We start from the raw sequence: 23,557 nt of genomic DNA on the forward strand, positions 1-23,557 counted from the left end.
CACTTAATCAGCTCATTCTTTCTAGCCGCCATTGTTGATGCTTTGTCAAGAATGACTCCCTAACATTACAATTCCCCAGGCCTGGCTCTTTAAGGGTGTACCGCGTCCGAAGAGCTTTCTTCTCTTGGGAGCTTCATCCTTAGTCATAGGCGTCGACATGACAGAATATCAAATGCACACACAGGCCTAAAATTAACCTACTATATTACTACCGAACGAAATATTAAACTAAGCTACTATATAAACTAGATCACCTGTTACACACTATTCACTGCAATATAACGTGCTATACTAAAAATACTAAACAAATCATTTATAAACTCTACACTACGAAATATAAACGAACAACAACCTAGCACAAAGACCGCAAAAAGAACTGAGCACAATGCAACACACAGCTGATAGCACGTGGTTACAGTAAACAAAAAATCAACAACACCGCTAACTGGAACTGGAGTCTAACACGCTCTATCGGAGTGATCGATTGCCTATGATTGGCTGTTGATTAATTCACTTACCCTCCACCAAAAGGCAGCACCCAAACGTCAAGTCAAAACTCATAATAACAAAACTATAATTTTTTGTCCGGTGAGCTTATTATTCTGTGACTAAGTTAGGAGTTAGGATACAAACAATGACACATAATCTTAAGGTGCATGAATCCTAATGGTCACTAATTATGGAATTAAATATTTAGAGCAAAGAGGAAGCAGCTAAAAAAAAAAATTTAAAAAAAATCCACTTTCGGAGATAATTTTGATTCTTGTAACCTTGTAACCTTTTGATTCTTGTAAGCTTCATGGTGACAATTGATTTTAATATAAACAAACTTGTTTGACTGCAAATATATCAAAATTGACACAGAACATTCAAGAACGCAATAAGATCACACCTGTTATTAAGACTTGTTTAAAAAGAACTTCAGAAATTAATCATATCATATAAGATATAATCATGAAAGATCCATAAAATCATAAGCCTCAAACCATATAAGACTTGCCAAGTCCACCTTCTTATTAACCCCTCAGCGCCGACCTCTATACGTGGTATAAACCCCTTTTCTTCCGTAGCCGCCGACCTCCATACGTGGTATAGACCCACACATGGTTTCACATTTACGGCTATAGCGCCAAGAAGTTTGGTGTTATGGATATGCAAATTGTTTTGTTTCCAAGAAAACATTTTCGGGTTTATCAGTGTTCTAAATAGGAATTGAAAATCGTTAAAGTGTAGTTGCTTTTGCAAGGATAAGTATTTGTCAATTATGTCTGAGCACCAATCCCTGCTTTTTTAATAGTCCGTTTGCTTCATTCTTTCCCACAGAATAAAATAAAGAAATGATGATCTGAGAAGTTTGTCTTTTCGTGTGATGTTCTTTGCTCTAATTTTGTATTAAGAGTGCGGTTTATTTATTATATTTGTCTTTATTTCTCAGCTTGTAGTCTTTTCGTAACTCTCCACGAGTGCTCTGTGTAGGCATCAGTTAGTGCTGCTTTCTGTCATACGACACAAGAAGCAGTTGTGCATGGTATATATCTCGTTTGAAAGACAATGTATCGACCTTTTAATCTGAAATATGTATCGAGTTGGTTTGATTCGTCATAAATGTTATTCCCCTCATTCAGTTTCGTCCTGCCGCTTTCGGTCCCGCTGCAGCTTTATCAGCTTGTGTGACGCACCGCGCTCAATAGCTAGCTCCTGCTGAGAGTAACGTGCTTGAAATATTGTATAATTCAAATGAAAGTTTAGTCGGAAGTAGTAGTGGCAGTATTAGCAGTAGTGATAATGAAATAGATGATGTGGCTGTGGCCGATGCAGTGGTAAATGATGAGAGTGACGATGAGGAGGAACCAGTACTTGGAAATTTCGTGTAGGAGACTATAGATACGCATACAGGTCAAAGGAAAGTTTTCAAGAGAGAATTATGTTTCCTAGATTCTCCAATAATATTTAGACAAGTCACAGGGACAAACAATGAGCAGTTATCAGTTTCAGCTGATGGAAGGTTTGTTTACGTAGTACAAAATACGCTTCTCGGGCGGGAAACGAAATATTCAAGGCTGGCGCGCATCAGATAATACAGTTCCAAGGTTGCAGGAAATACGTTTTATCAGGAAATTAGCACCCAAGGGTGAGAAATCCAAACCTCAGAGACGGTGTATCGCGTGTTCAAAACACGGTGAAAAGAAGACATCGGTGTACTGCTGCCTGGAGTGTGCCTTGGGTGTCTGTCTCGAAGAGTGCTTCGAACTCTATCACATGGAACTAAATTACTAAGGAAATGTGAAACAATTATGTAATTATCTTCATGTACATAGTTCTACCATAAGGAATTCCAAATTTCGTGAATATCGGGCTACTCTTATACTAGTAGTAACGTTTTACGTGAATCAATGTATTTCAGTCGCGCGTAGTTGAACTCTCATCCGGCCGCGGGGAAGGAATCTCTTTAAACGGCTGCGACGCTGAGGGGTTAAACAATTCTTAACTCATCACTTTGATTTGCCAGATGTGTGACTTTTAGAAGTACTGATTTGAGAACAGTTTGTTTTTGTCAAAATCACATTTGAATTTACTAAAGTACAAGAAGGCTAAAATAAGCATGTAGTGGATTTAATTTTGACCCCTGTAGATATAATAGTGGTATACCTATTATGAGTTTTAATTACTTTGTACTTTTGCAGGATGGGAGCACCTTGGGTGATGTGGAGGCTGGTGGCGAGAGCACTGAGGAGGCTGTTGAACGGACTGATGCTGTAGCTCTCAAACCCCAAGTGTTATGGTCGCTATATTACAATTGTCCCGAAACTTCTCAGTGTGATCTTTCTGCCAATGTACCTTCCAATGTGTTTCTTTGCTCTGGACCAGATCTTGATCTTGACTTTGAATTTGCTGTTAACCAGGTAAATATCACTGTTCCGTTGATGACCTGTTATACTGAGTAATCAATCATTTTTGGCCTTGAATGATGTTTACATTCATCCTTGCTAGCTAGTGAACCTCAGACCCAATATGTTGAACATTACCATGGTATTTTTATCAGCAAGCTGTGGGCATAACGACACGCCTAGTTTCATCAAGCCGATAGCAGACAGTCGTAGGTTGTGTAGAGGTTTCCTACTTAACAAGAATTCAGCAAAAGGAGACATAAGACGAAAATGTAAACAAGGATAAGGTAAGGCTGTTCCTATGGTTCAGTATGTTCACACCACGGAACATCTACCAAACCAAATCTGTCCTGCACTGGTAACGTTGCATCCACCAGACCCAGATCAAATTATTTGAACATGTTTCTATTTGGCAACACTGTCTTGGTTCTCCTCTACCTGTCAAGTTAGCATTGTCCTTTGTCAGCAGCCATCAAACTTCATGCTATAATTTTAGATTTTTACAGCTTCTGGTAATGTTTTACTTCTGCTTTTGTATAATCATGTGGACTTCATTTTTTTACAGATACAGTATACAGGTATGACAAAGTTATGAAGCTAAGAATGACCGAATACAGATGGTGTTAGGAGATGATGTGGATGATATCTTGTGTGAAGAGAATGATTATGTATAGAGAGATCCTGATTTCGGTATACCAATAGTCATGACTCAGTGAAGCAAAAACAGGTTAGGAAAATATTGTGATCTGTGATGCAGATAATTGTACATACTTTGCAGGTAAAGACAAAAGGAGATCCAGGAAAGTGATGAAAATGTTCGTACTCCGCTTAAACATAGCGACTACATGGCTACTGGCGGTCAAAAAGAACATGTGGAGAGTTTTACAATCATGGTCTTTGTTTACAGATGATGACATGCTGAATTTAGTTGTAAACTGTACAAACAAATATACGGTGAAACAAATCGGTAGTTATTTTGAACAATGTACAGTGAAACCTCGTTAGTGCATTTCTCATTAACACGTTTTCCTGCTTAGTGCATCATAAATTTGAAGTCCAGATTCTCATCATATTATATTTATACAGTAGAACCTCGATTCTCTGTTTTTGGAGGGACCACGGAAAAAAACTTACCACACAGGAAAGCGCAAAATCCGGGAATGAATGAACCATCAACAATATTGCTAAACATCACAAAAATGAAATGCGTATACTTAGTCTTACAAACATCCCTGAACCAAATCAAACTACTGTCGCCATTTCACCATTAAATAGCTCCTCAGTTAAAGATAGGCCTAATCGTAGAATGAGTTAATCTGGAACCAACCCTCATATCCAGGTACACATGCCTGACCTGGCCGGGAATCGAACACGGGCCCTCCGTGTGAGAGGCAGGCAAATTAGAACGCGGGGCCAGCTTCAAACATTTATTACGGGTGCACGATTTAAAAATCTTGAAACTTTATATTCAGTTTTACTGGCAAAACTTTGTCAGTTTCCTCTGAAAACTTCGTCCAGTTCAGCAAATTTGATCTGCTAAACTCTTCAAAAAATCTAATACCCCTAATGCCAAGCCAAACAACAATCAACCACAAGTAGTTTTTAATTCTCTAATCTAATAAAATAATGCCCATTAGATATAAAATTGTCCAACATGATAGCGAAATCCCCTTTTTTTTTTATCTTCCATTGTTATTTGGTCACCGGTATACTGTTCATAGTCAGTTTATGGAAATCTTGTATTGCGTAAATTAGGCCTACATCGACTTTTAAAGGTTATGTTGAACTCGAGAATATGGTTTGGAATGTAAGTATCGATTGTCAAGTTCTCAAATCCATTATATTCAATTCTGCCTGTCACTAATCACAATCAAATTGGAAAGAGAAGAAATATCATTAGCACTTCCAAAATTATGGTTATTCGCGAACTTGAGTTCAGCTGGAAGGCGTGCTTGCTGCACATGTCGGGACTGCGAAATATTACAACGTTTTTAAATGTAACATGCGCAAATAAAACGACTGCAGTTTTTATAACATTTTAACACAAAAATGTAAAATTCCCAGTCTCATATTAGGACCAAAACAATAATAGGCAGTCCCAAAACCTCCCATGGCTTTATGTATGTAAGGTGCAACATCTGTTCTGGTCTCGATAACATAACCGTATACGATAATATTAAAATACTAAATTTGTATTATTTAAGGAGCAGCTTCGATTCCTGCCTGAAAGCCCAGTGACTATACAGTGCCCTTAGGGAAGTGCCAAAAATCTGTTCGGCGATACACTCGAAAAAAGTTAATAATAATAATAATAATAATAATAATAATCATGTTACCCTGGACGTTTTGCAAGTAAGAACATTTGATGAAATTCATTCAGTCTTCAAGTAGGGCTGTCAAAATGTGCTCTGTCTCCTTCCAATTGTTGTGGACACCCTCTGCTTTGATTTCCGAGGGTTCTCTAAACAATACCACCCGAATGCGGTGCTAAGATCGTCCCTGATGTAAGTTCATCGCCAATCGCTTTTCCAGCACGGTACAGTACTTCCTCAAATGATCACAATGACGGGATGTTAACACCAAGATCCGTAAGTATGCCGTTGCCGTCCTTTCGTAAGTTATGGTTTCTTGAAAAACGTGTGATCGAGGATTTAGCGTTCATGGGACTGAATTTTCTGGACGGTTGATCCAGGAAATCGTTTCTTCGAGGAACGAATAATGCAAGATTTTTACGTTATTCAGTTAGGATGCTCGCGGGACCACGTAATTTGAACGAATATGGGAAAACGTAGTTTCTGGGAACGTATAATCGATGTTCTACTGTATAGAAATACCTCTTATCCTGTCACAAATTTTCGCTACTACCGCTTAGTTCGATAACATTTTCTTTGTCATCCCTTTTCAAAGGAATATGATTTCCAACTTGTGTAAGAGCTCTTGCCACAATTGCGTGATAACGGGAAAGGGCCTTAAATTCCTGAACTTCACAGGATAAGTTGCACCAAAAACGCACCCGTTAGAGTCAGGAATGTTCAGTTTTGCTTACTAGTTAACAGTGAAATTGCTGAATAACAGTGAGCCTGTTTGTGCTTGTATTTCACATTCCGTTCAGAAGTTAGAAATGTATTCTGTGTTGAGTGATACAGTGTAGCATAACTAATATTTGTTGCATTGCATGATAGCCTACATCTGTATCAGGAACGTAATCGTGTGAAGTCGACTAACGTGGTGCATATTTGTCTTGTGATAGCCTAGTTACGGATATGGAGAAGGTCGTGAAATTCCTTACGAATGAAGACAAAGTTAAAACATGTCAAAGTGAACTGGCATCTGCATCTTTAAGCACACAGAAGTGGAGCAGATATTGAAACTTGCACCTTCAAGTTTTGAATCGATCACTCGAGTTTATTTATGTTTCATCAGATTCAAAATGGGGGCCAAAGTAACTCTCTCGCAGTCACACATGGTCGAGTGCAAAGAGGATATGATGGTAGAGTGTAACCTCAGATTCATTGTCTAAGAGTGTGACCAAGTTACAGTTCCTCAATGTGGCTTTAGGCATTTTGGTTCACTGGCTATGTTTTATTGAAATCACATAATCACAATTGTTGGTAGAATTTGCAAAAACAAGAATTAACTCCTTACTCTGTGTGTGTTTTTTATCAGTGTTTTTGCATTATAGGATGATTGTGCTATTGTGTCTTATGTACCAAGGGGAAAAAAAAAACAGATGAGCTGTGCTGATATCCAGCATGCACCATGATGATAGAATTGGTAACACAACTGGAGATGAGAAAAATCTGAGATGATGTTGACCAGATGTGACAGAAATATAATACTAGTAAAAATACCAGATAGTAATATTTTATCACATTTTGAATGTGGCTGCAATAAATGGAGTTACCCAATCAGTAAACACAAGTACTGAACTGCCAAGGCGAAAGTATCTGAGAACTAATTGACAAAGTCCTCGCCATAAGAACAGCTGAGAGAAAGAGCGCAAAACATTGTACAATAAAGATTTCATTGTAATCTGTATTGACAGTAGTTACAATTGGTAGGTAAAATGGGTCCACCCATTCATTACCACACTAATAAAACATGTAAATATATTTGGTAAAAAATGGGCTACATTGTCATATGTTTACATACCTGCCAACCCTTCCGATTTACCTGGAAACTTTCCATTTGTTTGACTCATTATCCAATTTTATTTTTAATTCTTCCCATTTTTGACCAATATAACCTTGGTACAGTCAATAATCTTCCCCTAGGATAAATTGTGTGCTTGTGTAATTTACGCAACCTCATTTTCAGGTGTATTTATTCAGCAAGTGTATCATCCGTCATCTTTGTGTATCGCGTTTCCCATTCACTACAGCATCGTGTGTGTTTTAAAGCTGGGAGTTTGGGATGGCAATCGTCCCACAAGCGAAAGAAGCTAGCGCACACTGACTCGTTAATTAGGACGAAAGATCGAGTTTCTTGTTCGCGCACTGTTAACATTTCTGTGCATAGTTTCGTTGGAGTTGTAGGACACGTGATTTTTCTAGCGGTTCTATGCTTTTCCCCCTGTCAAAGTTGTATGTTAATAATGTATGAGACATATTGATCTGTTTTGTATGTGGTAGTTTCGCGTATTTCAGTGCATTTGTTCACATTATGGCCACAAAACATAAACGTTATCTCCCAGGTGTCGAGAGATACCTATAAAATTAAATTTCCGTTCGTGTTACAGTGTAATAAAGGAAACTAGTATGCATTTTGTTCCGTGTTTGTTACATTTTCTTGTAACCATTTTTATGTTTCCTTTGTTTAAGATTTTAAATTTAATGGTCAATTCGCCTTGTAACTGTAGGCCTTTTTTCACAGAGACCGTGGCGCATTATACACGATAAAATCCAAGAATAAAAAAATCTCCCTATTTTTGATATCTAACAGTTGGCAGGTATGTAATTAGTACATGGGACCGGTTATTGCGTAAAATAAATTTCATTACAAAGCCCATATTGTCGTTCGTATATTTTTTCAAAAGGTACAGTCGAAGGTTCCACCTTTACAATACTAAATTTAGTAATTTTTAGTAAATTATTTAGTATTTATTTAGTATCGTAGAGGTGGAACCTTTGACTGTACCTTTTTGAAAAAGTACATGGGACCGGTTTCGACTGCTTGGGTCATTATCAGCCATGAAGATTTAAAAACATTGGCAAAACTGAGAACGTAAAAGATCATGAAACAGACATTTAGAAAAGGATACACATTAAAATCAATCTCTGATAGAAAACTTCGTGGCTCTTATGTCCATGCATCACAAATATTGTACTATGAATTTAGACCTTGCTGTAATAAATAAATTAAACATGCCAAGATATGAAAAGAAAACCCACATCAAATCAATCTCAAATGGAAAGCTTTGTGACTCTTTTGACCATACATTAACTGAGTGTTGTGAAATAAGGAGGAATTATTATTATTGGTTTTATAGGCTATATTGAGATTCTACTTCTTGAAAATGTTATCAATTTGATATATATTCTTATCGCTAAGTGTAAAAGAAGTATAGATTGTTTTAGGTGTAGTTTCTTTAGTTAAAGTGGAGAAGCGCCGGTTCTTTACTTTATTTTATCGATAAACTGATTATTATATCCATACTTTTCAGTTATAGCCCGAATGGTATCTAAATCTTTTTTAAGGTCTCCTTTAGATAGAGAGATAGTGTATCATGCTAAAATACGCAGGTTTTATAAAATGTGAATCGGGGTGTAATGAATCTTGCTGAATGGTGCCAGCTGTTTGAGACTGCTTTCTATAAATATTGAAGATAGGTGGTCCCGGTGTCTGGTAATGGTTAAGTCTGAGTAATTTAGGGATTGATGAATTTCGGACTCTAAGGTAAACTCTATGTGAGGTGGTGATGGGTGGTGATGATTATTGTTTTAAGAGGAAGTACAACTAGGCAACCATCCTCTATGTGAGGGCCAAGGGCATTAAGTTTATCAAGAGTAGTGGTCATCTGCACACACAACACATGGTCTTCACAGCATCCCAATTGCGATGACTTTACCTTAATAACATCTTAACTATCCAAACACTAAAAAAATATATTCTGCCACAAACTATTAGCACACAATAGCTTTTCTAATACTTTTTTCACTCACAACAGCACATTAAAAACCCTTTCTGATCCATAACCAAGATACAGTATGTGCTACTCTGTGTAGACCCGTAATCTTAAATTAGTGTTAGCAAAGCAGCTAGTGGTACATTCAGTCAGTTTCCTGTGTAGGAAAGGTAAGCATACTGTATTTACTTGCATATTAGATGCCCCTCTTTTTTTTTTTTTTCAGCCAGAAAAAGTAAAAGGGGGGTCCAATATGTAATAACCTCAAATTTTGTGCAATGAACACATGACTTCCAGGCTATAAATTGTACATGTAAACATTCTACACAACTATTCTTTAATAAACTTATGATTGTATTTGAGTTATACTGGCTATTATCATTGGAAGGCAGTATTTCTAAATGTAAAAAGACAAATGGTGAACACAACTTTTAGGCCTTTATATAAAGTAAATTAGTAAGTTTTAGTTACTCATATCACGTCATTAGTTTAATCTCATTAATTCCTCTGATGAGGTTGACGTTAGGAAGGGCATATGGTCGTAAAAACTCTGTATGAAGATTTGTCTCGCTTCATACGTACTTAATACTAGAGCCTGTAGAGAGAATGGATAAGGGTATCATATTATGATATTATGCAATATTGATACAAAATAACTCAATGCCCAGTCATTTGTGTCTGTCAGTTGAGCAGTTAACCTACCACACAGTAAACCTGAGTAAACCTGATCACTGTTTTCATTTGAATTATCGTCTTGTGCCTCCAAGTTCCCTGCTACCAGCATGTCGTCATTCTAAATGACATCTTCACTGTCATCTTGTCAGCCATGCACTGCAATCAAGAGCATTCGAGGTCCCGTCTTTTTGAACATTTTCAAAATAGTTTTGATCCAGACTATAGAGTCCAAACAGTGAGAATGTATTTCCAAATTATTTCTGGAGGTGGTCTGATATTCCCAGTTGGTGTGTATAGAAAAAGCCACTCCTTCAGAATAAAGCCATGCTGTAAAAAGTGTGCCAAACCATCAACTGATAACTAGTGAATGTTACAAGTTGTACTTCCGAATGTAATACATAGTGACTGGAAGCATTCTTTGGATAACTGTGGTTGTTGAAAGCCAGACCCTTATTTTTAAGTATATTTCGTACTTGTTCTCTACATTTATCACATTAGGATTTACCTAAACAGCTGTGAAGGAGATAAGAGACTGCATTGTTCAGGTTAGGTATGCTGTCAACTGCCCAGAGAGCGCCAGAAGTTCCACGACGGAAAGAATAAAAATAAGTAACAGGAGATATCTACAGATGTGGCGGGAATGTGTTTCATCATTATGTTTAATTTTGTACATTTGTTGTCTCCATTTCTTTTATTAACGCATAATAAGTTTTGTTTGGCGTCTGAAAATCTTTCAAAAGTTATTTGTTAGCTACGTTGGCAAGTAAAACAGTTGTTATGATCAGATTGTTTATATCACGTTTTTAACATGCTTCTCTCCAAAAAAAACCTGTATTGGCCCAAGTTACGAGATATTCATCACTTTATTGATGATCTTGCCTGCTATATTAATAGCAACAAGCGTGAATATTTCTCAATTGAAGTAAACTAGTTTCCTCATCTCGATTTGGTGCAGATCTTTTTAGATGCCCCGGTGGAAGAGAGTTACATGTACCATTTTTACCGCATATCAATCCTCCTGCCATTCGTAAATCTCTGGCAGTAAGATACCGGGAATTGAACCTCAGGCCCCCAAGAACGGCATCTAATTGTGTTAACCATTACGCTGGCAGACATTTTTACTACGAAATATATATGTACCACATGAATGTGTGCCTGCAATGTGCGATTCGAACTTGAAACTCTTCACCTATTTGTGCGACGTCATCAGTAGGTGTACGCTATGGAGGCGGACATTTCTTGCCTACGAAACAGATGTACCGCATGATTTCGAACCGTTTTCATTGCGTGGGTCATATGGATGTCATCGGAACTGCAGGAAGGCTTGTACCCACTTCGAAGCGGAATAGTTATTCTTTGACTAATTACGTTGGGGGGGTCTTGTATGCAAGATTTATTTTTTTCATTTTCTTCGTATCGAAAAGCCAGGGTTCTAGTAAGTGAGTGAGGCGGGGTCTAATACAGTAATTTACACTGCGTCACTTTTGAAATATTTTGCACCATGTATCCAACTAAATGATGCCCTAAGCATTCTCTGCCAAAACTCTGCTGACTTGAGTCAGGTAAACTGTTTTCCCAATCCAGTATTTGAATTTCATCTTGAAGATTCAGTTTTTTCCTCGATTTTACCTTCAGCTTGTGTTTTCACTCCACGATTTTTGTACTCTGTTGCTCTTGCAAGAATACGTATATGATTAACAAGAGACGTTAAGGGGGATTAAGCTCAGTACTCACAGTTTCCACTAGAGGATAAAGTAAGTTTCGTTGGTATGCAGTGAACTGCAACATATGTAAATGTAAAAATTGGTAGTAACAGGATACCAGATTGACGTTTTACAGGATCTTGATTAAATTTTCCTTTCAAAATGTAGCTGTAATTGCTTTCCCACAAATATTCAGACACTTCTAATGTGCTTTCCAAAGTAACTCTCAAGGACTTGTGTTCTTTATGAAGAAAATGTATTGTAATCTATCAGTTTCATGTCCGTGTTGATACTTAGTATCTATAATCACAAAGAGTATCTATAATCACAAAGAATGGGTACTGTCCACCTAATCAATACTTTATTATATCTTGTTACTAAGCAGTACCGGTTTCGACCTTCACAGAGGTCATCTTCAGCTGGTCATAAGATCTAAAGTTAACTTAAAATAATTTTAAAAACATTACTAAATCTAATGAAGAATGTCACATGATGTAGTTCATTCGATAGACATTCCTTCAAGAAAGTAATGCTTTTAATTACACTCGTTACTTTGATCTTTAGATTTTGGTATCTGTATGCATTTCGTTTTGCCTGGTTGGCTTCAATATTGTAATCTATCAGTTTCATGTCCGTATTGATACTTAGTATCTATAATCACAAAGAATGGGTACTGTCCACCTAATCAATACTTTATTATATCTTGTTACTAAGCAGTATGTATTTTGGGTTTCTCTGAAGATATTCTGCCACTTCACTAAAGTCTTATGTGTCTATGATCCTGTATGCAGTGCTTTAGTAGGGATGGATGATTTGAATTGAATACGTCCATCAAGCTGGAAGTTGTTTCTATCATAGTGTAAGACACATGTTATGGGACAAAGATGTGCCAACGGAAGCAAAAGATACTATGTACAACATGTATTACGTACCCATAACAACTTACGGAGCAGAAACTTGGACAATGACAAAGAAGGATGAGAGTCGAATACAGGCAGCCTAAATGAAGTTCTTGAGGAGTATGATACAGAAGAGTAGAAGAGACAAAATAAGGAATGAGAAAATCCGGGAGGAAATTGGAGCGGAAAAAAATGAATGATAGAATCTGATTTATTGCACGAATTGAGCAAATAATCGCAAAATATACCCCATTTGGTACACAAGTTACAAAGCCTTCAAGGTTGCTCTCCTTTTGGTTAATGTTCGTTTGTTGGAGTCTTCCATATTTATAGAATATCGTGGTGCTATAAAATGAGTGAGATTTCGATAAGTTATCACAGTGTAGTGGATAATAATTATTCTGAGGTAACACGAGACTTCTTTGTGCAAAATCAAGGGTTGCACCTCTAAAACAGATTTCGATTCCCTGTCTCGAATTATGAGGTGCCTTAATTTTGGCTCATCTTGTCAAGAAAACGCTTGAAACTCTACGCACTACCCCCGATGGTGTACTACTTTGGACTGATTCAGCAATCGTATTAGCTTGGTTACGCGCATGTCCTTCAAAATGGAAAAATTCAAGACACTGTACCAGCCTCCCATTGGCATCATGTTGGATCACTGGACAATCCTGCAGATCTTGCATCACGAGGAGTACAGCCACGGCTTCTTCAAGACAGTGCACTATGGTGGGAAGGCCCCAGCTGGCTGCGTCTAGACCCTCCATCATGGCCAGCACAGTCAGCATGCGACACTTCGAAGATCCCTGACCAAAGAATTATAACATCACTTATTGTCATAAAACACGATGATACATTCCTGAATAGATTCTCATCCTTAAACAGATTACTCAGAACAGTTGGTCAGTGTCTCAGATTCTCTTCCAATTGCAAGAAAACTCGCAGTGAGCGCGATACATCACCACTGAAACCACAAGAGGTAAATAATGCCTTCAGGGTCTGTATCAAAATCGTACAATCGGTCTCTTATCAAAGAGAAATACTCTGCCTAAAGCAAGGTAAAGCTGTTGATGCAAACAGTACACTGAAGAATCTGAGCCCAATTCTGGACCAAAATGGTTTTCTTCGAGTCGGAGGAAGACTACAAAACGCACCAATTCCATACGAAGCCAAACATCAACTTATATTTCCTCCTGAACATCACCTCACCAAACTTCTCTGCCTGAGTGAACATGTAAGATTACTACACGCAGGACCTCAATTACTCATTTCATCGCTGCGATAGAGATATTGGATACCGAGGATTCGCCAAATCGTTAAGAAATGCATTCATTCGTGCTACACATGCTTCAGACTGAGAAAATCAGCAGCTCAACAGAAAATGGCAAACCTCGCAAGATTTAGGGTTACTCCTACTAGAGCCTTTATGAACGTTGGAGTAGACTACACTGGCCCATTCCTAATACGAATAGGCACACGACGAAGTAAGACAACAGGAAAGGCTTATGCTGGAATATTCACATGTCTTTCGATCAGAGCTATGCACATCGAAATCATCTCTGATCTTACAACAAGTGCATTCATGGCAGCACTACGTCGTTTCACCTCACGTCGAGGTTGTCCTGCCAATATCTACAGCGACAATGGCACCAATTTCATTGGTGCATCGAGGGAATTAAAGGAACTTCAGAAGTTCTTACAAGATCCGAAGCAAGAGAAAGAAATTGTGAAGATCGCAGAAGGAATAGGCATTACCTGACACTTCATCCCTCCATCTGCACCTCATTTTGGAGGTGCTTGGGAATCCATGGTAAAAGCATTTAAATTTCATCTTCGAAGAACGATAGGAACAACAGTACTCACCTTTGAAGAATTAACTACCCTATCGTCACAGATCGAAGCTTGCCTGAACAGTCGCCCTCTAACCAGATTTTGTGATGATCCGACAGATTCATCCTATCTCACTCCATCACACTTCCTTATCGGTGAGCAACTCACGGCACTTCCCGACCGCGATCTCAAACCTTGTCCCATTAATAGTCTCTCTCTAAATGGAGACATATACAAAAAAATGACTCAAGACTTCTGGAATATGTGGTATAAGGATTACCTCAACACACTTCAGCGACGTTACAAATGGACACGAGCGTCCTAACTTACGTCCTGGTGATCTTGTGTTCATCAAGGATGACAACCTGCCTCCTCTTCAATGGAGAAGAGGATTGGTGGAAAGGGTCCATCTCAGAGATGACGGTCACGCCAGAGTAGCTACTGTCAACACCACTTCTGGTGCCATGATGCGTCCTATCAACAAGTTGTGTGTATTGCCGGAAAGGAACTGGGAATGATCATCACACTACAGTTTGCTTGAACATTATCAACGTATTGTTATAAAATTCGTGTTTGCCCTATTTTTGACTAGTGCATTTTTGTGTGCATATGTTCCATTTTATTATTTTTCTGCAAAAGGCCAATACCTTTTGGTGGGGCGGTATGTTACGTAAATTTATTCTCTATAGTAGTCTTTGTTTTGTAGGTTGGCAGCTGTATAAAATGTGTACATTATTAAAAATACAAGATGTCGGAAAGCTTAGTTCACATTCATAAAAATGCGAAATATTGTCAAGAAAAGATCACCATAAACGTTTAAATGCTTCCAAGATCTTGACTATTGTAGATTCAATTTTAGTTGCTTGATAGCACTGTATATTCTATACACGAACGCACGCAAATCAATGCGCACTGTGTACCAGAAGTATGAGTATTCAGTTCCAACATCTTTAAGACAATCTATAAAAATCAATATGTTATAGATTACAGCAAATGACGTGGTCATAGCAACAATGATCATGTAGCAAGACCGGTCTTCGATAAAGCAGTGCGCGTTATATTCTTTGGCAGTGTGAGTTCGCTACTGATGAAACTTAATCCACAAATGTCCAGTATTTAATTATAAAAATTCCAAAAACTCAAGTCACAACAGTTTTTTCAAGGGTCGAGGAATACAACAGTGAGGGGTTCCATGTATTTGATGCTGCAAGAAAAATACTTATATGTAAATACTGTAATGTTCGTATTAAGTGGAAACGAAAGGACAAGTGTGATAAACACTGCAAGGAATCAGAAATGCATAAAAGAAAAACAATGAAGCAAATGAATATAATTCTACATGACAAATAACAATCTGCGATACTCTACACATCGCAAAGATGTTGAAAAATGATAGAGAAAGAACAATTTGTAATAGACACAACAAAAGCATTCATGCAAGTTAACATTCCGCTTGAGAAATTGGATAATCCTGGCATGAGGGAGTGGATGAACAAGTATATAAAAGGTAAGATAAATAATTCTGTCTTTATTGTAAAATATGACGGTATTTGTAGGCCTATTGTAAATAAATCACTGGGTTGAGTAGTAATAATGTTACTGTTTTTATGTCCCACTGACTACTTTTACGGTTTTCGGAGATGCAGAGATGTCGGAATGTTGTCCCATGGGAGTTCTTTTACGTATCAGTAAATCTACTGACACGGGACTGACGTATTTGAGCATTTTCAAATAACACCGGACTGAGCCAAGATCGAACCTGCCAACTTGGGTTCAGAAAGCCAGTGCCTGAACCATCTGAGCTACTCAACCCCGGCCGGGTTATTTGAAGGTGCTAAACTACGACGGACCCATGTCGGTAGATTTTCCAGCACGTTAGAAATTCCGCGGGACAAAATTTTGGCAACTCGCCAACTCTGAAAAACGTAAAAGTTTTCAGTGGACGTAAAACCAAAACATTAGTAAGTTACTGGTATTACAGTCTTAATAGTATTCCTGTATTAATTTCTATACTTTCTTTTGTGGATTACTGTAGTCATGTCCTAGTTCGTGAACCATGAGCAACGGCTGAGTGGCCTAGTAAGTGGTCCTGAAAGTCGGGATACCAGTTGCTATGGAATGGGAGTGGGCATCTAGGACATATTCTGAGTTATGGCCCTCCTTGTGCTCAGGCGGCTAGGACTATACAATTCACCGGTGGTCCATAACCTGTTAGAGGAGAGATCCTCATTTGGACTATGTGCAAGTAGGGTAGCATCCTGCTTCATAAATTTACCGAGCTCAGAACATTTTAAGCAAGCCTCGGACCTATGGGAGTAAGGGAGTCCCACTCCCATTTGACAGGCGAGGGACTCCTTGGAAACAACTTGGCGAATGAAATGGAATTCGATGGGGAGCTATCAATATTAATGGGGCTTATGGAAGAAAGAAGGTAGAACTGGTTGACTCAGCAAAGAGGATGCATCTGAATGTGCTAGGAATAAGTGATATTTGGGTAAGGGGAGACAATGAGGAAGAGCTAGGAGATTATAAAGTGTACTTGATGGGTGTTAGAAAGGGAAGGGCAGAGTCTGGGGTAGGGCTCTTTATCAGGAATACCATTACACGCAACATAGTTTCTGTTAGGCACGTAAATGAGCGAATGCTGTGGGTAGATTTGTCAGTTGGAGGAATTAGGACAAGAATTGTCTTCGTGTATTCACCATGTGAGGGTGCAGATAAGATGAAGTTGACAAGTTTTATGAAGCATTGAGTGATATCGTGGTCAGGGTCAACAGCAAGGATAGAATAGTGCTAATGGGCGATTTTAATGCGTGAGTTGGGAATAGAACTGAAGGATATGAAAGGGTGATTCATAAATGTAGGGAAGATATGGAAGCTAATGGGAATGGGAAGAGTTTGCTGGACTTCTGTGCTAGTATGGGTTTAGCTGTTATGAACACATTCTTCAAGCATAAAGCTATTCACGGCTACACATGGGAGGCTAGGGGTACCAGATCCATAATAGACTATATCTTAACAGACTTCAAATTTAGGAAATCTGTTAGGAATGTATGAGTTTTCCGTGGATTTTTCGATGATACAGACCACTATCTGATCTGTAGTGAACTAAGTATCTCTAGGCCTAGGGTAGAGAAAGTGAAATCTGTCTGCAAACGAATAAGGGTAGAACGTCTCCAGGATGAGGAAATTAGACAGAAGTACATGGATATGATTAGTGAGAAGTTTTGAACAGTAGACAGTAAGCAGGTTTAGGATATAGAAAGTGAATGGGTGGCATACAGGGATGCTGTAATAGAAACAGCAAGGGAATGCCTAGGAACAACTGTGTGTAAAGATGGGAAAAGGCAAACATCTTGGTGGAATGAAGAAGTGAGAGCAGCCTCTAAACTTAAAAAGAAGGCTTATCAGAAATGGCTCCAAACAAGGGCCAAGGCAGACAGGGATTGGTACGTAGATGAAAGAAACAGAGCGAAACAAATAGTTGTTGAATCCAAAAAGAAGTCATGGGAAGATTTTGGTAATAACCTGGAAAGGCTAGGTCAAGCAGCAGGGAAACCTTTCTGGACAGTAATAAAGAATCTTAGGAAGGGAGGGAAAAAGGAAATGAACAGTGTTGAGTAATTCAGGTGAACTCATAGTAGATCCCAGGGAATCACTGGAGAGGTGGAGGGAATATTTGGAACATCTTGTCAATGTAAAAGGAAATCATCCTGGTGGTGTTGCAAACAGCCAAGCTGATGGGGAGGAGGAAAATGATGATGGTGAAATTATGCTTGGGGAAGTGGAGAGGATGGTAAATAAACTCCATTGTCATAAGGCAGCAGGAATAGATGAAATTAGATCTGAAATGGTGAAGTATAGTGGGAAGGCAGGGATAAAATGGCTTCATGGAGTAGTAAAATTAGCGTGGAGTGTTGGTAAGGCACCTTCAGATTGGACAAAAGCAGTAAATGCACCTAACTATAACCATGGGAACAGGAAGGATTGCAACAACTATCGAGGTATCTCATTGATTAGTATACCAGGCAAAGTATTCACTGGCATCTTGGAAGGGAGGGTGCAGTCAGTCATTGAGAGGAAGTTGGATGAAAACCAGTGTTGTTTCAGACCACAGAGAGGCTGTCAGGATCAGATTTTCATTATGCGCCTTGTAATTGAAAAATGCTACAAGAGGAATAGGCAGTTGTGTTTATGTTTCGTAGATCTAAAGAAAGCATATGGCAGGGTACCGAGGGAAAAGATGTTCACTTTACTGGGGGACTATGGGATTAAAGGTAGATTATTAAAATCAATCAAAGGCATTTGTGTTGGGAACTGGGCTTCACTGAGAATTGATGGTAGAATGAGTTCTTGGTTCGGGGTACTTACAGGGGTTAGACAAGGCTGTAATCTTTCACCTTTGCTGTTCGTAGTTTACATGGATCATCTGCTGAAAGGTATAAAATGGCAGGGAGGGATTCTGTTAGATGGAAATGTAGTAAGTAGTTTGGCCTATGCTGATGACTTGGTCTTAATGGCAGACTGTGCCGAAAGCCTGCAGTCTAATATCTTGGAACTTGAAAATAGGTGCAATGAGTATGGTATGAAAATTAGCCTCTCGAAGACTAAATTGATGTCAGTAGGTAAGAAATTCAACAGAATTGAATGTCAGATTGGTGATACAAAGCTAGAACAGGTTGATAATTTCAAGTATTTAGGTTGTGTTCTCCCAGGATGGTAATATAGTGAGATTGAATCAAGGTGTACTACAGCTAATGCAGTGAGCTCGCAGTTTCGATCAGCAGTATTCTGTAAGAAGGAAGTCAGCTCCCAGACGAAACTATCTTTACATCGGTCTGTTTTCAGACCAACTTTGCTTTACGGGAGCGAATGCTGGGTGGACTCAGGATATCTTATTCATACGTTAGAAGTAACAGACATGAAAGTAGCAAGAATGATCGCTGGTACAAACAGGTGGGAACAATGGAAGGAGGCTACTCAGAATGAGGAGGTAAAGGCTAATTTAGGAATGAACTCGATGGATGAAGCTGTACGCATAAACCGGTTTCGGTGGTGGGGTCATGTGAGGCGAATGGAGGATAGGTTACCTAGGAGAATAATGGACTCTGCTATGGAGGGTAAGAGATTAGAGGGAGACCAAGGCTACGATGGTTAGACTCAGTTTCTAACGATTTAAAGATAAGAGGTATAGAACTAAATGAGGCCCCAACACTAGTTGCAAATCAAGGATTGTGGCGACGTTTAGTAAATTCTCAGAGGCTTGCAGACTGAACGCTGAAAGGCATAAGTCTATAATGATTATGTATGTATGTTTTTTTTTTTTTGTTGTTGTTGTTGTGTTTTTTTTACAGGTGTTGCTGATCTTCCACAGGCAAATACTTGCTGCCAAAATTACATCCCACTTGTTAAAGCAGAATATGAAGAGGAAGTGAAAGAAACTGTGAGAAATAGGAAACTGATAATTCACTGCGATGAAACTGCCAACCGGAAAGAGGAAGCAGTTGTCATAATTCTGTTCCGTATACTTCCTGTAGATGCTCTGCCTTCAATGTTATACGTTGCTTCAGTGAAAATTTTGCAGAATGTTGATTTGCAAGAGTGTTGTCAGTCTAAAAACAACACAGTTTTGAAGTACTCTGTAGACTACAATGATGTTGTTGGCATATCCTCTGACAGTGCTTAGTTCACGTGCAGTGTTGGGCCCACAAATTAGATATCATAACCAAGCTTGTGCCCAGCTACTTCACCAGTCTGAATAAGTGCGCAAGTATGACTAAGAAAGCATTTGAAAATACCTGGAAGCGCAAGCATAGGTATTTGAAATTCCTTCGGGAGAAATACAATCGTGGTGAAAAAACGGTCAAACTTTTCCCTGTGCCCGGGTTCCTGGCTCGATTCAGCTGTCGATTTACAGGAATATCTGTGTGATCTGGTTGAGTACTTTAAAGAGTTAGATGATGTCAGTGATGCTGTAAAATATTTCAAGGATCTAACCAGCAATGAGCAGAAGGCTATATTGTGTGAAGCTACCTGTGCTAAAGAACATTGGATGTCTGTATCTCAGTTTGTAACAGTGCTAGAAAGATCACACTATCCAACTGCCCACAAACCTAGATATAATTGGAGGATTTGATTTAGTCAGAAAGTTAGTTTTTGGAAAAGACTACTGTTGCCCTGATTCAGCTTTCAGGAGAAAGAAAAGATAGAGAAGAGAGAAAAATCAAGAATCTGGCGAGAAAATGCACAGAAAGCTGAAAAAAAATTATTGAACAGGATCCAGCTAGAAAAATTTTTCAAGCTACTGCGGCACTATTTTATCTTCCGAATGTGCTCAGCAATTAAGTGAACTCTACTCTCATGGACAGTGTGAAGAGCATTCCTATTCTTGCTAGCATATCCACGAACAGTTTCTTCCAGGACTATATGGCTTTGCAAACTGCTGCAAAAGCACATCTGGGGAAGGAGAAGAAAGAAGACCTTGTTAGTGAAGTTTTAGGAGGCTTGATAGAAGACCACAGTGAATTTTCATCCAAGTGTTTGCAAGTATTATGGCTTCCGATGTCTAATGTGGACAGCAAGAGGGGCTTATCTGCTTACACAAAGATACTTTCTGACTGTCGTACAACTCTGCATGCTGATAATGTTGAAAACATGCTTAGTTTGTACTTTGGAGACAAGTAATTGAACATGTAAAAAAAATGTAGCTATGTATAAATTCCTACTACAGGGCAGATCACCTAACTTTATTTTGAGGTATCAGTGATTTATATATTTGTTTCTATAACATTTTGTATATTTGGTTGTTCTAAGATTTAATAACAAGCATATATTACAAGAGTTCTCTTTAAAAACCCTTATCACAAAATTAGATTCAGCCCATACTATAAGGAGGATTTCACAAACATCGATTGGTATGACAGTTTTTCATGAAATACCTTCTAAAATAGCATTAGTTTTAACACCGAAATCAACAGTTTTATTTCACCAAAAAGTAAGGTCCTTACTTATACACTTAAATATGAGGCACATCTGAAAATGCACAGTTTTCTGCTAGTTAGCTGGATTGGAAACTAAACACTTCAGATTCTTTATGTTGTCAGATATTCCTAAGCATTTCCATAACTTTTTGATTGGCTACCATCTGACGTGAAACCAATGATTCCTACACCTGCGTGTTCTAATTTTACGATGACCTGAATGAGGATTTTTGCAATTACGTCATTGGGGGTGGCATTAATGACTAGCATATATTGTTATGAGTTGGATCCACTTGTACAGAAAGACAACAGATATGAAAACTAATGCACGATTGCCACCTGATCCTTGCTTTCCTCTGAAGTGAATGTTCCCAAATCAACTAAACAGAGTTAAAATGAATCAGAATTAAAGCAAATTTCTTCTAAGCTTTACTTCATCAAATATCAGCATCCCTAGGCATTCGTGCTCCTTCTTTCCACTAAAAAATTGTGCTATGATAGCAGCAGCATGATCATTTATGCCATACGAATATTTAAGGCCTTCACAAATTTTCTCACTTGAGCTTCAGAAGGTAAATGCAACAAGTCATGATTTAAGCAGTGCTGATAACCTTTGGGAGACTTTGTTTTTTAAAGAAGCAAATCCAGGAGAAATTAATCACTATAATTTCTTCTTTACTTTTCATTTAACATTACTTTAACATTGTATCGAATATATGTTTCTGCTTTTTGTTGAGAGAGATGAATTGTTTTGATTATGTGAAACTTCCCTTTGAATTTATATCTGATTTTTTTAATTTCAAGTAAATGTATTTAAGCTTTAGTGATGTTTAGTTTGTGTCCTAATGAAATTGTTTCCCTAGCATTTTCGGTATTAGGACTATCTTCAACTGCCAAACTTACGAGCTGATTGATATTTGTGTTCTTATTAGGGCTTGGAGACATCTGTTCACGTGGATTGCCTCTTCACAGGAGAGTTAGTTTCTTATAGTCCATCCAGTGTTAAGAGTGTACTGTAGCTCTTATGGCACCAGTGTTGCTGCGTCTAGAGAGTGTAGCAGGGCAGCTATTGTACAGCACTCAACACGAGTAGTACAGCCCATTGCCTTCAGGATGCTCCTCATCCGGACGGAATTTGATCCTTTGCAACATTATAATCTACACCCTTTCACTCGAATTCCCGTGAAAATGACAAAATTTGGATAAATTTTAGTAAAGACTGAGTTATTTCGTAAGGAATGGGGAATCCGAGGATAGTAATTTACATAACAATGCTTAGAACGGCTTATTAATACTACGGTAATTTACAATGTATTTATATTGGAATTTTAGTTACAATACAATTGAAATACAGTGGAACCTCGATTCTCCGTTTTTGGAGGGACCACGGAAAAAACCATACAACACGGGAAAACAGAAAATCCAGGAGCGAATGAACCATTAACAATTTGGCTAAACGTCACAAAAATGAAATATGTATACTTATAATCTTACAAACGCCCCTAAACCAATTCAAACTACAGTCCCACCAAGTCCTACCAAGCCACCGCCCTCGGTCCGAAGGCCTGCAGATCACAAGATGGCGCATGGTCAGTGTGACAAATTCTCTCGGCTGTTATTCCTGGCTCTCTAGACCCGGGTCGCCATATCACCATTAAATAGCTCCTCAATTAAAGGTAATCGTAGAATGACTGAACCTGGAACCAGGCCTCAAATCCAGGTAAAAATGCCCGACCTGGCCAGTAATCGAATCCAGGCCCTCCGGGTGAGAGGCAGGCAAGTTAGACCGCGGGGCTGGCTTCAAACGTTTATTACCGGTACGCGACTTAAGAATCTCGAAACTTTACATTCAGTTTTACCGGGGAAACTTTGTCAGTTTCCTCTGAGAAGTTCATCAGATTCCTTTCAAAACTTCTTTCAGTTCAGCAACTTTCATCAGCCAAACTCTTCGAAAAATCTAATACCCGTAACGCCAAGCTAAACAACAATCGACCACAAGTAGTTTTTCATTCTCTAATCTAATAAAATAAAGCACATTGGATACAAAAGCGTCCAGTATGATGGCAAAATCCTTTTTTTTTTTTAAATCTTCCATTGTAATTTGGTCACCGGTATACTGTTCCTAGTCAGTTTATGGAAATCTTGTACAACGTAAATTAGACCTACATCGAATTTTCAAGATTATGTTGAACTCGAGAATATGGTTTCGAAAGTATCAATCCTCAAGTTCTCGAATGCATTATATTTAGTTCTGCCCGTCACTAATCACCATCAAATTGGAAAGACCAAAAATATCATTAACACTTCCGAAATTACGATTATTCGCGACCTTGAGCTCAGCTGGAAAGCACGCTCCATGTACAAGGTACAAGTCGGTATGAGTGCGAAATGATACAAAATTTTTTATTGTAGGCTAATGTGCGCAAATAAAATGACTGCGGCTTTTATAACATTTTAG

The 23,557-nt window shown here is 38.4% G+C and overlaps 1 protein-coding gene across 1 annotated transcript in view; it reads left to right on the plus strand.

The window, feature by feature from the left end:
- Rep (Rab escort protein) overlaps positions 1-23,557 on the plus strand; it is a 215,469-nt gene that overhangs the window by 185,548 nt on the left and 6,364 nt on the right. The window contains exon 10 of the mRNA XM_067142664.2: positions 2,685-2,903. Coding sequence (XP_066998765.2) covers positions 2,685-2,903 — 219 coding nt within the window. The remainder of the gene's footprint in view (positions 1-2,684; positions 2,904-23,557) is intronic.

Source organism: Anabrus simplex, chromosome 3 (assembly GCF_040414725.1).
Source record: "Anabrus simplex isolate iqAnaSimp1 chromosome 3, ASM4041472v1, whole genome shotgun sequence".
In the NCBI taxonomy this organism is placed as follows: domain Eukaryota; kingdom Metazoa; phylum Arthropoda; class Insecta; order Orthoptera; family Tettigoniidae; genus Anabrus; species Anabrus simplex.